The sequence below is a fragment of the Thamnophis elegans genome, chromosome 7, assembly GCF_009769535.1.
Source record: "Thamnophis elegans isolate rThaEle1 chromosome 7, rThaEle1.pri, whole genome shotgun sequence".
NCBI lineage: Eukaryota > Metazoa > Chordata > Lepidosauria > Squamata > Colubridae > Thamnophis > Thamnophis elegans.
This window is the reverse complement of record NC_045547.1, coordinates 18,103,379-18,122,944: the sequence shown is the minus strand read 5'-3', so window position 1 is coordinate 18,122,944 and position 19,566 is coordinate 18,103,379. Positions and strand designations below refer to the sequence as shown.

The 19,566-nt window shown below is 42.7% G+C and overlaps 1 protein-coding gene across 1 annotated transcript in view; it reads left to right on the top strand.

Annotated features, from left to right (window-relative positions):
- TMTC1 (transmembrane O-mannosyltransferase targeting cadherins 1) overlaps positions 1–19,566 on the top strand; it is a 179,343-nt gene that overhangs the window by 98,679 nt on the left and 61,098 nt on the right. Inside the window, 2 exon segments of the mRNA XM_032221138.1 lie at positions 16,281–16,445; positions 19,423–19,536. Of these exon segments, the coding sequence (XP_032077029.1) occupies positions 16,281–16,445; positions 19,423–19,536 (279 nt within the window).

The following is a 19,566-nucleotide window of genomic DNA, read 5'->3' as shown; positions in this document are numbered from 1 at the left end:
CTGATTTATCTGCTTTATCAGTTTGATCATTGTGGCAGAAAGACTTAACTGGGAAATTCTGAAAGCACAATATCGGGCAAATGGTTATTGTTTATAGCAAGGAATACAGTAATTTGAGATTCAGAAGTAGTTTTGAAAAGAAAAAGTACAGGTAGTCCTTGATTTGCAACTGTAATGGAACCTGCCCATTACAGCTGCAAGTCCCAATGGTCATTTGTCAGATCACCTATTTGACCAACTGGATTTTATGACCTTTTTTTGAGGCAGCCCTTAAGTGACTGCTGCAACAACAGTTGTTCGCCATGGGATATTTATGCCAAACACTGGTTGTAAATTTCTGTTTTCTGCAAAACCATTTCAAAATGTAGTCAGGTGACTGTGGAATGTGGCAAATATCCGTAAATGTGTGACCAAGGGTGAGGCGGCTAAGCAACTGGTCATATGTCAAGCACTTCCTGCAATTTTTAAAAAGACAGAACGAGAAGTCTTGTATGTTAGAACCAATAAAGTTATTTCTGTCTTTGCAAATCCACCAATATCTGGGCAACTACTACGACATAACTAGGATTTTAGCAACTACCCAGGGCTATATGTATTTGTATTTATTTGTCTTGTGAGACCGTTTTTATGCTACTACCCAGGTTTTACAATCCTAAGCATTTTTATAAAGAACTAAATTTCTGTTTTTTGAGACCATGAGTATAATGATGTGGAAATCCATTTAGGACTCAGCTTTCTCAAGACACATGAGATATTTCCCCAGATAATACACAAGGGATGAGAAATTTCACAATAGAGGATGATAATTATTGGTCACCACCACTGCATGTTTCAAAGCATCAGCAAAATCCATGCATATTATCTGCTATTCCTCAAAAGCTTCGGAGGAAATTGCTTAGAAGTCACAGTATGTTATTATGCACTGGCTAGAAGCTGGGAGACACTTAAATTCTCAATCCCACTTTAGGTATGAAAGCCGGCTGGGTCACTCTCTCTCAACCTATGAAGCCAGTTGGTCAATTTTGATCCAAAACAATGGATCAACCCTTCGTTAATCTGGAAAAAGAAAGCGGACTCTGCACTTGTGAGAAAAGCTCTAGTAAGAAAAAAATTAAAATTAAAATAGTCAGGTTTCTCTCTCTCTCTCCCTCTCTCTATCTCTCTCTCTCTCTCTCTCTCCCTTTCTTTCTCTTTCTTTTTCTCCTCTACTATACAGCCCAGTATTTATTTTAGAGAATATATTATTATTCTCTTGTTTTCAGTGTTATTTTCCCCCTTTTTTGTTTTCTGTTCATGAACATTATTTGATGCGCTCTAAGCCAGATTTCATGGGTCATGGTGGCTCAATGGCTAAGACACTGAGCTTGTCAATCAGAAAGATCGGCAGTTTGGCAGTTCGAATCCCTAGCACCGTGTAATAGAGTGAGCTCCCGTTACTTGTCCCAGCGCCTGCCAACTTAGCAGTTCAAAAGCATGTAAAAATGCAAGTAGAAAAATAGAAACCACTTTTGATGGGAAGGTAACAGCGTCCTGTGCGCCTTCGGCATTTAGTCATGCCGGCCACATGACCACGGAGACGCCTTCAGACAGCCCTGGCTCTTCGGCTTTGAAACGGAGATGAGCACTGCCCCCTAGAGTCGGGCACGATTAGCACATATGTGCAAAGGGAACTTTTACCTTTTATGCCAGGTTTCATTCCACGCTATTTTATTTAATGTATCAATCTTGAAGAATTTCTATTGCTTAGCCATAGCAATTGGTAATCATATAGATAGAACAAAATCCCTATGTTTATTAGACTTCATGCCGGCACAGCTTCCTTGAGCCATTGGTTTCGTTCTGCGCTCAGCAACCTCCTCACAGCAGAATCTTCCCTTAGCACAGTCTGCTGAAAGCTTTATTGCAATGTGGAAGAAGTTACGGTTATGCAAATGATTTTTTATGACAGATCGCTGGAAGGCAGCCACATCATAAGTTATAGTCAGAGCTATCAGTTTCCCAGTGGTAATGTACGGTTGTGAGAGTTGGACCGCAAGGAAGGCTGAGCACTGAAGAATTGCATGCTTTCGAACTGTGGTGTCTGAGGAGACTCTTGAGAGTCCCTTGAACTGCAAGGAGATCAAATCAGTCAATCCTAAAGAATCAACTCTGACTGTTATTTGGAAGAATAGATACTGAAGCTGTAGCTCAAATATTCTGGCCACCAAATGAGAAGAGAGGACTCATTGGAAAAGATCTGATGATGGGAAAGACTGAAGTCAAAAGGAGAAGGGGAGAGGATGAGATGATTAGATAGTGTCATCAACACAATGAACATGAATTTGGGCTAACTCCAGAAGACAGTGGAGTCAATAATGGTTACCTCTTATCTTTGCGACCAGTTCAAAACTTGGAGCGTGTGAATGCGCGCGCTTACTTTGCTCGCATGCGGCACTTCTGCGCATGCACAGAAACTTCTGCACATGCGCAGAGCGTTTGTGATGGCATGTAGGCGGAGCCGCCTGCCGCCGCTACCGGTTCACCCGAACCGGGGCGAACCGGCAAAATACCACCTCTAAGTGGAGAACACAGGAGGCTGGTGTGCTGTGGTCTATGGGGGATCACAAAGAGTCAGATATGACTTCGCCACTGAACAACAACAACAAAGCCACATAATGTTTGCTTATGTGTCAGTTACCAAGGTTTAAATTCTCAATTTCTTTCGTTCTTGCCCAAGTTGTGATAATTGGTTTTCTGCTGTACCTTTGCTAGTTCAGAACTTGGAAACAGCCATTATATAAACACTTCCTAGTAGACCTTCAAGGTCCCTTCCAGCTCTATTCTGTAACCATTTATATAATAATCTTGCCTGGATTTTTTGCTTCACATTTTGCTAGTCTCAGTCCTCATAATATTAGGAAAAGTTTGTTTGATTATTGGGGCTTTTTTTTTTTAGCCCTGCAGCTCTACTTGTTTATATGCAGTAGCAATTTTCAAAGGGATAACTGCTTATATCAGGACAGGATTTGAGAATAGCGGCATTATACAGAGATGTTCAATATTAGATAGTTTTTTTACTTTAAAAAGTCGTAACTTACCATCACATGACTGTAGTATGCTGCAAATGGTGAGTTGCAATTGTGGGTGAGTTGCCAAGCACCTAGAATACAATCATGTGACCATGCTATTTGTGTGTGTGTGTGTGTGTTTGTTTCAGAATCTGGGTTGTAAATAGTTTTTGAGGAGATCTGACTTAATTTCAAACAATATCTAAATGATCGGTCATAAATCAAGGATATGCATGTTTCTTTTGGAAATGGCCAGGATTCAATTATTGAGGAATATTGTTCAAATCCAGTTTTCAGTTATCTGACTAAAGATGCTAAAAGGATCAACCCAGAGGTGGGCTTCAAAATTGCAACGGGTTTGCTGCCCCGTTGCTGGGTGGGCGTGGCCATGGTGGGCATGACCTAGTCAGCCTCCTGCATCACAGCGGGGAGGCTTTCCTCAAGCCTCCGGGAGGGCGAAAACTGCTTAGCCCAGGCTCTGGAGACTGGAAACAGGCCAGTTTCTGGACTCCTGGAACTTCCGGTAGGCCCGTTTTTCGCCCTTCCCAGGCTCCGGAGGGTTTCCTTGAGCTCCGGGGTGTGTGAAAAGGAGGCCCTCCAGAGAGGGCCCATTTCCGCACTTCCAGAACCTCCGGAAGGCCCATTTCCCACCCTCCCTGACCCTCCACACGGGCCCTTACCTGGCATGATGAACAGGCCATGTGGAGACTCCTGGGTCGGGTGGGATGGGAGGGGTGGAGTGGGCATGGCCAGCTAGGGATGGCATTTGGGGGGTTTGCTGAACTGAGCAGAATACTAGGTAGAGGATCGCCCGAACCTGTGCGAACCCCCAGCAGCCCATCCCTGGATCAACTTAATGAGATAGTAGAACTGAAATGATCTCCCCTTCTCTCTTTTGGGAGGACGGCCTTTGTTTATTTATTTACCTACTTGTTTATCAAATTTGTATAACCATCAATCTCATAAATGGGATTCTGGTTACAATAAAAACATACGATAAAATATATTTCTGAGTATACTTTTGGCAGACAATAAAAACAGAAACATAACCATAAAACAAGAAACATGCATATAACCCTGGAGAGAGTTTAAAAACTGAGACATAGTGGGATGAAGAAACATATCTTTTGGACAATTTCTCACTGAAGGATGAGCAGGAGAGAAAGGCCTGAAACCTCACTTACCCTGAAGGTGACCTTCCATTGAAGTAAAAGCCAGCAAACTGATTACATACATTCTCTCCTATTAAAATCAGCTGCCTAGGTTTATCAAGATACTGTTATGGGCAACTGCACTTACAGTAGCCTCTTTTGTACATAAAATTCATTTTGCCTCATTATAGATTTCTAAATGGCTGATTACAGTAATTTTAATGGGTCATATAATCAATACAGGTCATCCCTAATAGTATAGCCTTTATTGTCATTGCACCTCATGTATACAATGAAATACAATGGACTGGTGCAATCCATGATAACAAATGTAAACAACATAAATAGTATTCAGAATAATCCCTGTGCAAGTAATTAGGAAAAGAAAATGAAAAGAAGAAAAACTAGTCATATGTTTCCCCATGTAAGTCTTCAAATTACAATCACAATTGAGCCCAAAATTTATATTTGCTAAGTGAGAAATTTATTAAGTGAGTTTTGCCCCATTTTGCGACTTTTCTTGCCACAGTTGTTAAGTGAATCACTGCGACTGTTAAATTAGTTACATGTTTGTTGAGTGAATTTGACTTCCCCATTGACTTTGCTTGTCAGAAGGTTGCAAAAGGGGATCACATGACCCTTTTGTAACAGCGATACGTCACTTTTTTCAGTGCAGTTGTAACTTTAAAGCAGTGGTGGGATATGACCGGTGCCTGCTGGGAGCACCAGGTACCGTTCTGGTATGGTGCTCCAGAGGGCCCACCCGCCTGCCCACCATCCTTACCGGTATTTGAGCCGATCGGTGCTTGCGTACACAGGGCCTATGGCGCCTGCGCAACGCTCCGCCAAGCAGCTGGAGCATCACAAAGTGTCGCAGGCGGTAAGTACGCATGCGCACACTGCACGTGTTCTGCGCACATGTTGTGCACGTGGTGGATTCCCAGACCCATTGCACCATACCGGTTCCCACGGGATCCAGTACCCACCGCTGTTTTAAACGGTCACTAAATAAACTGTTGTAAGTTGAGGACTATCTGTATAAAGTGCTATAAGCCTATAGATTTGTTTCTTTAGTTATTTAGTTTATTTAGTACATTGCCCAGCTCAAAACAGCTCCAGATGGTTCACGTGGTTAAATGTACTAGCTGTGATCTAGTCTTGCTTTGATAAATATAATTTCACCAGCCTCTCTACAAGGGATCTGCTGCCTGATCCTTTAAAATGGGAGATTCCAGAGGTTGAAGATTTGGAACTTCTTCCTCAATACTTTCATTTTCTGTGCAACTGCTTTGAGGCAATGCATTTCCATAAGCTATTTTTATGGTGCCTGAAAAAGCTGTTTCTCATTGTCATTCCTGAACCTACTGCCAGTCACCTTAATTAGATGATCCTGAATTCAAGTATTGTGTAATTGGCAGAAAGAAATATCGTTCTCCCAATCTTCCATGTCACTTGTAATTATATAAAACTCTCATATTCTCTCCCCCAGAGTCACTTGTTTTTTATGCCACCTAGAGACACTGCCTCAGCCTGTCAGTCACTGTCAAAATTAGATGGTCTCCTTCAGGATTAACTGTTCAATACAGACTACTGCCATAGAGTACTTCTGTCTGAGATGGCTTTCCTGCCCCAAGGTGAGGGAAAACTATTTCTGTGGTTCCATAAGAAGGCAATTCAGTTGCTAAGCAAGGAAGAAATGCTTTAGAATAGAATAGAGTAGAATAGAGTAGAATAGAGTAGAATAGAGTAGAATAGAGTAGAATAGAGTAGAATAGAGTAGAATAGAATAACAGAGACCTTGGAGGTCTTCTAGTCAAACCCCCTACTTAGGCAGGAAACCCTACACCAGTTCAGACAAATGGTTATCCAACATCTTCTTAAAAACTTGCAGTGTTGGAGCATTCACAACTTCTGGAGGCAAGCTGTTCCACTGATTAATTGTTCTAACTGTCAGGACAATTTCCTTAGTTCTAAGTTGCTTCTCTCCTTGATTAGTTTCCACCCATTGCTTCTTGTTCTACCCTCAGCTACTTTGGAGAACAGCTTGACTCCCTCTTCTTTGTGGCATCCCTGAAATATTGGAACACTGCTATCATGTCTCCCCTAGTCCTTCTTTTCATTAAACTAGACATACCCAGTTTCATGCAACAGAAGTATCTTTCAAGGGATTTAGCTATCGCTGGCATTTACACATCCCACCACTGACCAATAAGGAAAGGGCTATTTTGGCTTTATCAGGATTGTTGAGTGGGAAGCTTTTAGGAAGGAGGAACTTCAAACTTCTTTCTGGAGATTTGTGGGGAGAAAAGGTTAAATTAGGGGCCCATGTTGCTCTCTGAGCTTGGCTGGTTTTTTGCAGATGTTTCATTAGCCAAGTTCAGTGCACCAATGATGTTACCTTGTTTGGGTAATGAAACATCTGCAAGAAAACAACCAAACTCAGAGAGCACCAAGGGCCCTTCATTTCAACCCTGAGCTACAATCATTCTCCTCTAGAGGTTACAGTCCAGCTCTTGGAGAACTTGGTAAAGAATGGACGAAAAGCTTAATCTTGAATATCTATACAGGACAGAGGTGGTATTCAGCCAGTTCTGGAGAACTGATAGCGGAAATTTTGAGTAGTTTGGGGAACCGGCAAATAGGCTGGCCCTGCCCCTGCGGCCTCCCAGCTGGTTTTCTTTTGTTGCTCTGAAGAGGAGAACGGAGCTGGAAAGCAGGTTAATGGGGTGGGGAGGAAATGGGGATTTTGCAGTAACCTTCCCGCAGGAGTGGGGAGGGAATGGGGATTTTGCAGTATCCTTCCCCCTGCCACGCCCACAAAGCCACACCATGCCCACAGAACCAGTAGTAAAAAAAATTGAATCCTACCACTGCAATCGACTATATAATTTCTCACTAGTTAAGTACCAAGACTGTAAGGTTAAAAAAATGATTAATTCCTGCTATTCTGCATAGAGCGATAATTAGGTAAACTAGTGTTTTGGGAGGAAGCAAGGGAAAGAGATAATGAAATGGGTCTTGATATCAGCACACAAATAACTTACATATTTTCATCAGAGGTGATAGTATCGTTATAATCATTTATATCAGGAGTGTCAAATTGGTGGCCGGCGGGTCGGATGCGTCACATGCAGGCCACGCCCCCACTCCACAATGTGGGAAAACATCGTGAAATGTCACGTGATGGCAAAGTGATGTGGGGAGTTTGACACCTGTGATTTACATGATGTGACAAATGGATTGTGATTTTTGATGTCATCACAACTGGTGAACTGGTAAGAGAGCTTGGGAGAATCTTAAGGCTGGGGATGCTACAAAATATCATCAGAAATGTTCAGGATTATTTTAGGACTCACTGGTCCTAAAATGGCGTCACGTTTTGCAAAGTTTCTCCCATTTGCGGAGCCAGAGTGGGCGTGGCCTGCGCGTGACACATCCGGCCCGCAGGACACCAGTTTGACACCCCTGACTTAAGGAAAAGCATGACATTATTTTAATTTCAATGCTGGGTTTGTTGGATTATAGGTTTTACTAACTCTGCTTTGTTAGTTTTTTTTAAGCCAGTTATGCATTGCGCAGAAATAAAAATTTAAAAATGTAATACTATACTTTTGAACTACTATACTGTGTTCAATGCCAGTATTGTGTCTGAAAGCCTTTGTGCACCATGCTAAACCAGTTTTTGTTGAACAAACCACCGTTACCTGTAAAATGATAAGTTACAAACTATGGTTTCAAGCTACAGTGGATAGATTCGCACATCACCCAAAATAAAGGAAAACAAGCTTATTCAGCACAATGTAAACCCCTGTTGAGGAGAATAGAATAAACCTGTCTGGAAACGGGATGATGGTGGAGCCCTCCGGCGAGCAGCTCCTGAGAGTAATTGACAATGGCTCGCCAGTCAAGGTGGTGAATATTTATCCACATTTAGATGTGGCATCCGCTAAGCATGTCCCTCTGGCAGTTCTTTTAAAATCTTGTTAAGTTCTGAAGACTTGCTGATTAGAGCTGGGCCTTTTCTACGATTTATTATTTAAGGCATAGTCAATTCTTCTTTTCAGCCAGGGGGAGAATAGAAAGATTTAACTCTTCAGCGCATGAGCTCAAAGAAAGTTACAAGCTGTCGAACTAGGACATGCAGTAATACAGCTGGGAACATTTCTCTGCACCAAATGTCCCCCCAATAGACCGTAGTATGACGTGGCATAATCAAATGTGGTCTGATGGAGCAGCCATGAGTGCATTTCTGCTTGATTGTCGGCTACGCGGTGTTATATACAAGAGTATTCAAATGTAATTGCATGGAGTATAGAACCCTTCAGCAGATAGCAGTAAAGCAGAATTGATTTGCTCACATTAAAAAGGAAAAAAAAAGAATTGACATTAGGGCTAAATGCTTCCTCATTCTATGCTCCAAACCAGTGATGGCGAACCTATGACACGCGTGTCAGTGCTGACACGCGTAGCCATTTGGGGTGACACGCACAGGATTTCATGCTATTCATCCTCGGCTCCTGCACGGCCGCCGAGGATGAAAGAATCTGTGCTGGAGGAATGGGGGGGGGCGGGACGTGTGATCTCCCCCGCCCACACTCACTTACTGTATCGCCACCGCCCCTTTCTGAGCGCAGGGGCTGCTGGTAAGGCGTGTGTGCCGTGCGCACACACGTCATCAGCGCGGCGAGGGAGGACCCGCAGGAGAGGAGCGCGAGAACAGTGTGCGCCTCTCTCCAGTCAGGCCGGCACAGAGAGTCTACTCCTGGGACTGTCGGGCAGGGAAGTAGTTTAAACTATAAATTGCGCAAAATTATGTTTTTGTCGAAGTGACACACAACGCGAGTTATGCTCGATTTTTTGCCGATTTTTGACACACCACGCCAAAAAGGTTGCCCATCACTGCTCCAAACAGACAAATCAGCGTAAATTGCAAAGACTTTTTCTTGTAGATCCTTCTTAGCTAAGGTGACCAGATTTTCAGATTGGAAAAGAGGGACGCCCTTGACCCGGGGGGGGGGGGGGCTTGATTAAAAAAATTTTTTTTTGTCAAAAGGTCACCCCAGGACACTGAAACCAGCATAAATACGAATCTGTTGCCAAACAAAATTTTGATCACGTGACCATGAGGATGCTGCAACGGTCGCTAAGTGTGAAAAATGGTCGCAACGGTCGCTAAGTGTGAAAAATGATCATCAGTCACTTTTTTCAATGCCATTGTATCTTCCTGATTATTAAAAGTGCAAATTCACTCAATGTCAATCATGACTCCTGAGTCCATTTCAAAGTATTGTGCATAGAAATTTTAAAAATGGCTTGTTTCAATTTATTTTGGATAGAATCTTTTTTTAAATAGTTTAAGACAATTTAAAAAAAGAATCAACACAGAATAACACTATTTTTAAAAATCATATGCACAATAAATAAAATATTATTTTAAAATACATTAAAAAATAAAAGAAAAAACCCAGCTCACTTACCAGCAGGCAGGCAGAGTCAGCAGATCTTCGTAGGGATGGATGGAAGCACACAGGGAGCCTATATATACGCAACTGCAGTAACAATGACAATGATGAAGGATTGGATTGAGTTAAAGAATAAAAGAATTCTGATCTTAGAAGGCCATGACCTGCAGGCAGGCTGGCATAATTTCTTATGGAATGAATGACAAACATAAAACGCACAAATACTTTCAAAATCATTTAATTAGAACTTTACTGCAACAATGGCTCAAAATCAAAAAAATCCACTATGTGAAAACCCCAAATTGGCTATCACCAACAGAAAGAACGACACACCCAAATTTTACAGATTGGAACAAAATTCTAAGATACAGAGATCTAATTGACAGACAGGGAAATTTAAAAACAATTGAAGAATTGGCAGATCAGAATATGAAAGGTGACTGGCTAACCTACCTCCAAATTAAAACTAAACACAATAAAGACAATAAAATATATGGTATTGAAACAGAACCACACAAATTGAATAAAATTATTCAAAGTCTGGACAGAAAGATGATAGGGAAAATATACAAATTCCTCTTGAAGTATCAAATGGAAGAGGAAATTGGAAACTGTAAAAGAACCAATGATAAAATGGGCACAGAACTTTGGCTATAACATTGAACTAGACAAATGGGAAAAATTTTGGGGAATAAATTTAAGAATGACACTATCAATCCCATACAAGGAAAACCTTGTTCTTTCAATCCTTCCAATATTTTTTTCCTTCATTCCCTTGTCTGTTTCAATATTAAGTACATTTCTTCCTTTCTTCCTATAATTTTTTCCATTTTCTTCCTTATATTCTTTTCCATTTCAACATTGTCTTCCTTTTTTCCTTCCTTCCTTCCTATACGTCTTTCGATTTTCTTCCTTATATTATCTTTTCTGTTTCAACAGTCTTTGTTTCTTCCTTCCTTCCTTCCCTTCCTTCCTATACTTCTTCTTTCATTCATTATATTTTCTTTTCCATTTCAATATTAAGTGTAATTCTTTGTTCCTCCTTCCTTCTTTCAATCCTTCCAATACTTTTTCCTTCATTCTCTTTTCCTTCAATATTAAGTGCAATTCCTTCCTTCCTTCCTTCCTTCCTTCCTTCCTTCCTAAGTTATTTCCATTTTCTTCCTTATATAATATTTTCTGTTTCAACATAAACTGCCTTCCTTCCCTCCCTCCCATCCCTTTCTTTATGTTTTCTTCATGCTTTCTTTTCTTTTTCCTCTGCTCTTTTTAAATCCCCCCCCCTTCTTCTCCTCCTCTACATTTAGGTTGGATTAGTTTGTACAGCGTCTGCCGCTGCCACGACCTCTCTTCCTTCCGCGGCGAATCCCATTGATTCACGAACGGACTCCACAGAAGGAGGAGAGGTCGGGACAGCAGCGGGGAGCCCCAGAAGCGAGGGGACGTTCTCTGCTGGCGTCTGCCACTGCCACGACCTCTCTTCCTTCCGCGGCGAATCCCATTGATTCACGAACGGACTCCACAGAAGGAGGAGAGGTCGGGACAGCAGCGGGGAGCCCCAGAAGCGAGGGGTCGTTCTCTGCTGGCGTCTGCCGCTGCCACGACCTCTCTTCCTTCCGCGGCGAATCCCATTGATTCACGAACGGACTCCACAGAAGGAGGAGAGGTCGGGACAGCAGCGGGGAGCCCCAGAAGCGAGGGGTCGTTCTCTGCTGGCGTCTGCCGCTGCCACAACCTCTCTTCCTTCCGCGGCGAATCCCATTGATTCACGAACGGACTCCACAGAAGGAGGAGAGGTCGTGACAGCAGCGGGGAGCCCCAGAAGCGAGGGGACGTTCTCTGCTGGCATCTGCCGCTGCCACGACCTCTCTTCCTTCCGCGGCGAATCCCATTGATTCATGAACGGACTCCACGGAAGGAGGAGAGGTCGGGACAGCAGCGGGGAGCCCCAGAAGCCAGAGGACGTTCTCTGCTGGCGTCTGCCGCTGCCACGACCTCTCTTCCTTCCGCGGCGAATCCCATTGATTCACGAACGGACTCCACAGAAGGAGGAGAGGTCGGGACAGCAGCGGGGAGCCCCAGAAGCGAGGGAACGTTCTCTGCTGGCGTCTGCCGCTGCCACGACCTCTCTTCCTTCCGCGGCGAATCCCATTGATTCACGAACGGACTCCACGGAAGGAAGAGAGGTCGGGACAGCAGCGGAAGCCCCAGAAGGAAGCCCTAGAAGCGAGGGGACGTTCTCTGCTGGCGTCTGCCGCTGCCACGACCTCTCTTCCTTCCGTGGCGAATCCCATTGATTCACGAACGGACTCCACGGAAGGAGGAGAGGTCTGGGCAGCACGCACAGAGCGGGAAAGGCAGCACCAAAGCCTGGCCGCGAGCGAGGGAGCACGTGGCGAGCAGCGATGCCGGGCTGCTTCCTCCTCCTCCACCGCCGCCGCCTTCACTACCCAGCAGACAAAAGCGAGGGTGGCCGGCGGGGGCTACGTTCGCCGCGGCTGTCAGTCCCGGCGAAGGCCGCGCGTTGCTTAGCCGCCGGACCCGTCCTAGCCCTTCTGGAGAGCGCGGCGCATTTGCGGGAAGGTCGGAAGGAAGCACAGGCTGTGCTGCGCTGGAACGGGCGGCAAAGGAGAGCGAGGGAGCAGCTGCCCGAGAACTTCCACGTGGTTCCAGAGCTTTTGCCGCTGGCACGGGCGGCAAAGCTCTGGATGGAACCACAGGGGCTGGCTGTGAACTCCGCAAAGCCAAAGGGGGAGAAGGGGGCTGTCTCCTCCCCCCAGCGCCTCCCGATTCCCACGGTACCAAATTAGACAATACAAAACATGATTTACTCACCACCAGTGAGTAAGCGCAGCTGCCCAAAACAAAGACGAAATAAAATGGAGACTCGCGCATGCGTCCTCAGCTAAGGAGTCCAGCCAATCAGTGAGCTGGTTGGCCAGCTCACTGATTGGCTGAAGTCCAGCCAATCAAATCAGTGAGCGGCAGGCTGGGCTCGCTTAAATTTGTAGGTGGTAGCATAGAACAGAACGATGAGCCAGCCCAGCAGCTGATGGGCGGGAGCTGCGAGCGCCAAAAAAAGCGTGCCTTTTAAAAAAGCGGGCGGGACGCGGGAAAATGCATCAAAAAGCGGGGGTGTCCCGCCAAAAGCGGGACGTCTGGTCACCTTATTCTTAGCCAAATTTCTTTCCTTTTCTTTTTCTGTTTGCATTGCGTGTTGCCCAAATCTAGCTCTCTGCAGAGAAATCAGTAAAAGCCTTTATATTCTATAATTTTATTAGCAGTTTTAACAAGGAAGATTAAAAACTAATACAAACTAATATAAAATAAGAAAGAAAGAAAATCAAAGAGAAATTGCAAGATAGAAAAAGAAAAAAATGGAAAGATACAAAGAAATGCTTCTGATCTTTTTTAAGTACAATTATAAAAATATCTCTTTCTCCTACATGTCTGTGTTTCTTCTCTCCCATTTCTTCCCTAATCTATTCTACCTAATCATCAAAACATCAATACGTTCATTTTTATGGAGTCTTTGGTGTTCTCTCAGCTTGGTTTTTTTCTTGTAGATGTTTTTTTACCTGAAGAGGTTACATCTTCAGATAGAGTAACAGGGTCTGAAGCTAATGAAATATAGAAGGAAGGAAGGAAGGAAGGAAGGAAGGAAGGAAAGAGAGAGGGAGGGAGAAAGGAAAGGAAAGGAAGGAAGGAAGGAAGGAAGAAAAGAGAGAGGGGGAAAGGAAAGGAAGGAAGGAAGAAAAAAAGATGCTCGGAGACCATCAAGGACTCCACAATTCAACTCCCGAGCTACATATATTCTCTTCTATGATAAGTTCATTTTTTTTCTCTTTCACATAAAAAGTCCATAAAGGTTTTCCAGTTAGCAATGAACCTTGATAATCTACTGTTCTGACCCCCTCCTCCGTCAATTAATGAATGCCGAGACAAGCTTAAATGCAATGTCCTTTAATAACAAGACACCAAAACCTCGATGGCTGAAAGCCAAGCAAAACAAACAGATAAGGACCTTGGCAGCAACTCAGACAAACTCAGGCAGCAATAAACACAGATAAGGCTTGGCAGCAATCCAGCCTGTCAAGCTCCCAGTACTGTCCTCTGACATTCAATCCTGCGTTGACTTCTGCAAAGAGGGCTGTGTGCACAAGTAGCTTTTTATAGTCTGGAGATGAGCCTAATGACCACCAGTTGAGTACAATCACCTCCTGTAATTGTGTAATTGTTCCTGACACCTAGTAGCTCTTCAATGGCGTGCATCCAGGAACAACTCACTCTCCGGCTCACTCTCCCTTGTCTCCTCCCCACTGGTCCAAGGCTGGTTGGCCTCCTGTTGGCCAACCAGCCTCTCTGCACCCTGCTCAGTGTCGGAACCCTGTCCAGAGTCCTCCACATCCTCCAGAGCCAACTCATAGGGCCCCTCGCTGTTGGAGTCTGGTGGCAGCTCCAATGGCTCCTGCTGGGCCACAACAATCTACTGTATTTTCTCTAATGAAGGAAGGCAATTTGGCCATCTCAGCATCTTCCATCATCTTCACCAAGCATTCTTCTGCTGTAGGTATTGCCAAATCTTTCCAACTTTGTGCATACAATATTCTTGCTTTTTTAAAAAGAGGTTTGTTTTTTTAAAAAAAAAGTATTTTTGCTTTTATAGAAAGCCAAGATCTGAAGAACAAAACAACAAAATACCCATGTATGGCTTGGTTGATATCTGATTAATGTAGTTATATAAAAAGCCAAGGAAATTTAGGGAGTAAAAGCATGTTGTTGTATGCTACTTTATAGCTTTACCAAATAGCAAACTGATCCTCAGGGAAGAGGAAAAACAAATTATATTCTGGCTCTGTTGGATAGGGTTGATATTTTAATATGTTTGAAGACACAATACTCTTCCCAGTTTAATACTCTGTGGATTTTTGTAATTTTGAAAAAAAATTAATGTTCTATAAATGTGTTAATTTGCAACTGCCAGCAGTTAAGTGTGTGTATGTGTGTGTGTGTGTGTGTGTGTGTGTGTGTGTATATATATATATATATATGTTTTCTGAGGTTTTCGCGGGTGTTAGTATGTAGGTCTCTAGTTGTTCGGGTTTTCTCCCGCGTAGAATTGGAGATGTCTTGGCGACGTTTCGACGAAGTCACATTCGTCATCTTCAGGCTGCTGCTGACTACTTCAGGTTTGGTGTTTCCAGGAGTAGTGTGGTCCCACACTACATCTCCAATTCTACGCGGGAGAAAACCCGAACAACTAGAGACATATATATATATATATATATATATATATATATATATATATATATATATATATATATATATATATATATATATATATATTTATTTTAAAGGATTCTCTGAGTAGCATGGAAACATGATTTCATTAGTTAGGTTGATGAGATTATTTTAGATAATTATGAGTTTATTTATTTTGATTGTCGTATACATTTTTCTTAATAAAACCAAAGCAATATACTTAAAAGAAATGAAACTTCCAGACTAAGTTAAAGCTGTGACATTAAAAATTTAATATTTTTAATTAAAGCTATATCTAAACCATTTAGAAGAAAATTACTTTGGATGGAATGATTTTCCTCCAGAAGTTGTGGATGCTCCATCACTAGAGATTTTTAAGAAGCCATTTGTCCAGGATGGTATAGGGCCATGATGGCAAACCTATGGCACATGTGCCACAGGTGGCATGTGGAACCCTCTCTGCAGGCGAGCAAGCCAGCTCTGCTCCACTGTGTATGTGCATGTGCCACCCGCTGGCAAACTGATTTTCAAGTCTCTGCCATGCATGTGGGAGATGTGCGCATGCGTGGGGGAAGGGGGGTGGGGTGGGAGGAGCAGGGGTCACATGCATGTGCAGGGGAGGTCATGTGCATGTGCAGGGGATGCATTGCATTATGGGTGTGGGCACGCCTGTGCTTTCAGCACATGAGGACAAAAAGGTTAGCCATCACTGGTATAAGGTCTCCTGCTTGAGCAGTGGGTTGGACTGGAAGACCTCCGAGGTCCGTCCCAATTCTGTAATTCTGTAATTCTGATCTCACAACCCCGAGGCTTTGTGCTCATATTCATGTAGTTCTCTGAACAACAATATAGAAGTGGTGACTCTGCCTTTTTCCAGGATCTTTCTTTGACTTCTTGTCTAGTTTTCAACACTGATGATCTCCCATCCTGTACGAATCAGATCTGACCTAATTACGGTGTTTCCCTGAAAATAAGACAGGGTCTTATTTTCTTTTGACCCCTGAAATAAGCGCTTGGCCTTATTTTTGGGGAGGTCTTCTTATTTTTGAGGTGCATGAGCTGGCGATCATGGCCACCTCATGGCTGCTGCTGTGTTGCAATATTTTCAGGGAGGGCTTATTTTCGGGGGAGGGCTTATTTTAGCACATGCACTCAAAAGCCTGAGTGGGTTTATTATCCAGGGAGGTCTTATTTTCAGGGAAACGGGGTAGCTTTTTGAGATCAGCTAGAAGATTGCCACTTATCCTCTCTTTAAAACAAATTAGTTTATCATTAGATTATTAGGAAGGCACACTATCTGTTGTACTGTCTGTAGATTGAAGTATAACATCTTCCCTATCCCTTTTCTTCCCTTCCAGTATGGGCTACTGCATCCTCTTGGTCCATGGCTTAAACAAGCTTTGTCTGTGGCTAAATAGATGGGGGATCACCGCAATGTCCTTCTCGGCTTTGCTGCTGCTTCTGTTCTCTTGGAAAACAGTGAAACAGAACGAAATCTGGTTGTCAAGAGAATCTCTTTTCAGGTAGGACAGCTTTAAAAGAGCCAGTGGATGGAAAAGGCATGTTGGGTTCGTATGAGTATTCCAATGTGTTGCTCTTCTGTGTATGTTTTTGAAACTGAAAAATGATTTATTGGATTATGAACTGGACAACATGTATTTTGATGCCTGCAATATCCAGTCTGGTACAGTGGTTAAAGGCACCAGATTAGAAATCAGGAAATCTTGAGATCTCTTAGCTGCAAAGCCCATGTCAAATTATAGATTATATCATGGGTGGCTATAAGCTGAAGGTATATACCGGACCAGTATCTGATTTTTTTAAATATAAACAATGCTGCACTTCAATGGTTAGAAGGACTAGACATTGGTATTTCGACATAGATGTTTTTAACATTTATATTTTAATAGCTGATAACCTGACGCTGCCCGGATAGTTATTTATAGGGGGGAAATGTCTGGACCAAATGTAATTTCTACTGTTGGATTTTCCCCTTTACCAGAGGGACCCCCTTGTGGAGTACTGTAAAGCCATTACCATGGCAACTCCATTTTACAGAACAACAGGCTGTCTCTTAATAGAACACACACACACACACACACACACACGGAGGGTTGTTAGGGGTATCTTACCCCCCACAGTATTTGTCTCCAGAGAGTAAGTCATCTGTGTACCAAGTTTGGTTGAAATTGCTTGAGGCGTTCCAGAATTATGCTGGAACAAACACACACACACACACACACACACACACACACACACTTTTATAGAGATAGATTGTGTTCTACTAGATGAAATTTAGTATATATTGCTAGTCCACCTATGATATGCCATATGCTAAATAAACACTTAATTTCATCAGGTCCGCCTACTTGTTGAAGCACTAACATTTCTCTTAGTTCTAAAACGGGAGCTCTATTGGAAGCTGGAAATTTGTACTCTGTGTGGACAATCTGTGTCCTAAAAAATAAAACATATTCTTGACTCATAGAAGTTTCATCTCAAGTGCACTGTTTATGCATGGCACTGAATTATAGGTTGATCTGTGAGAAAGAAGGAAATCATATTGTTCTCAAACATAGTATAACCATGGGGTTTCCCCTCTTTATTTCCTATTCTCAACTAGTTCAATTGTTATATATTTTCTTCAGGGAACAATATCGGATTTTATTGGGCAAGTGTTCATGGAAACTATGAGTTGGACTATTCAACGAGAAATGGAAAAAACTTTTTGTTATTGTTCCTCGCATTTCCCTTCGTGGCTGTGTTGTGCATACTTATTATTTCCTATTTTAATTAGAAAATGGTTTTCCAGGTAAATCTGGCACCAGATTTCAAGCTTTCCAGGACAATTTTGGCAGGATACTGTACTTAGAAGTTTCCCAAACAGCAAAATGTCAGATTTTGCTTGCATTGATTACCGTGAAGAATCTATATGACGAGCATCATCAATTTTAAGTTTTAAATGTAGATCTTCGATTTTTGAGAGTTTTTTTTAAATAAAGCTTTTTATTTTTTTCATTTTCATGCAAATAACCACATTTATACTGTTATATAACCAACATTATTTTGTATTATTAAATATTTATGTCAATTTGTCTTACCATCAACCCCAAAAAATGATTATTGGCTCTTCTGCTCTCCATACACCATATTTGTACCCTATCCGTCATTTTCTTTTCCCTCTCTCCCACCCTCCTTTCTTCCCTCTATTATCCTTCTCTTTTCTACTTCCCCTTCCTCTCTCCTTCTCCCGGTTTTTGAGAGTTATTACAGCCCTTCTTGAATGCAGTTTTTTGGACAAAAGTGTACTGAAGTTTTATTTCGTCCTCATCTCCATCTGTAGGATGTGTATAACAGTTTTCTTGTTCTTTTCAGTTTCACATGTACTTTTTTGATGTACATTCAGAGTTGTCTCTGTTAGTGAATTGAAGGGAGGAGTTTCTGAGTTTAAAAAAGCTGTATGGATACTATTTGGAAAATATTCTAGAACAGCATTTCTTAACTTTGGCATCTTTGAGATATGTGGACCCAGAATTCCCTAGCCAGCATGATGGAGAAATACTGCTCTAGACAGATTTCACCAAAGTACAGGCCCAAGCATTAATGAAAGTAGAAACCTTCTAACTTGGGAGTATTTTTATTCAACCTCTTTTTGGAAAAGTTGAGCCTTGCTTTTCTCTCTCATTCTCCGGAAATCTCAGTAGTTGGAGATTCTGCAAAAAGAAACCTAAGAACCACCCCAAATGCCACCTTCCTCTTCTACATCACCATCACCTCCCCATTGATTATACATGCTTTGCTTTTTGTCAGACATTTCGTAGTTGTTAAACTAAGGCCTTCTTGGCCTGTTGTCTGTGAGACTTGGGGTTCACTGTCCACAGCAATATTGATCTAATAGTTGTTCTAAGGAAGTTTGTTTGTTTGTTTATTTATTTATTTATTTATTTATTAGACTTATATACCGCTTCATAGGGCTTTCAGCCCTCTCTAAGCGGTTTACAATTTTTTTAGCAAATTGAGTCAGCAACTTGTCCCCACAGTCCGGGTCCTCATTTCACCCACCTCGGAAGGATGGAAGGCTGAGTCAACCTTGAGCCAGTGAGATTTGAACCGCTGAACTGCAGATCACAGTCAGCTAAAGTGGCCTACAGTACTGCACCCTAACCACTGCACCACCTCGGCTCTATAGTTCTCAGTGGAGAGAAACAGTCTTCATTAAGATCATCTTATGCCAGGGGTGTCAAACTCGATGACATTGAGGGCCCCATCAGGGTTGTGTTTGACCTTGGGGGGATGGGTTGGGCGTGTCCAAGTTGGACATGGGCAGCTCGACATCACCTGTGTCACATGATGTGTTCTGCATGATAGCATCCTTCCAGGTATTTATTTTCGAACAGGCTTCTTTCTCAATTGATGTTCTTTGAGACAGAATAACAAGGTAGTGAAATCTTTACACCAAGTGATTCACACTGCTGTTCCTGTGTGGTTTGTCTTCCATAGATCAGGAGTCCAAACCCTGCCCCATAATGCCAAGGTGCACTACAACTACGCCAATTTTCTGAAAGACCAAGGCCGGGATAGAGAAGCCATCTACCACTACAAAACGGCGCTCCAGTAAGTTCTCAGAAATATCCATAATGTTCA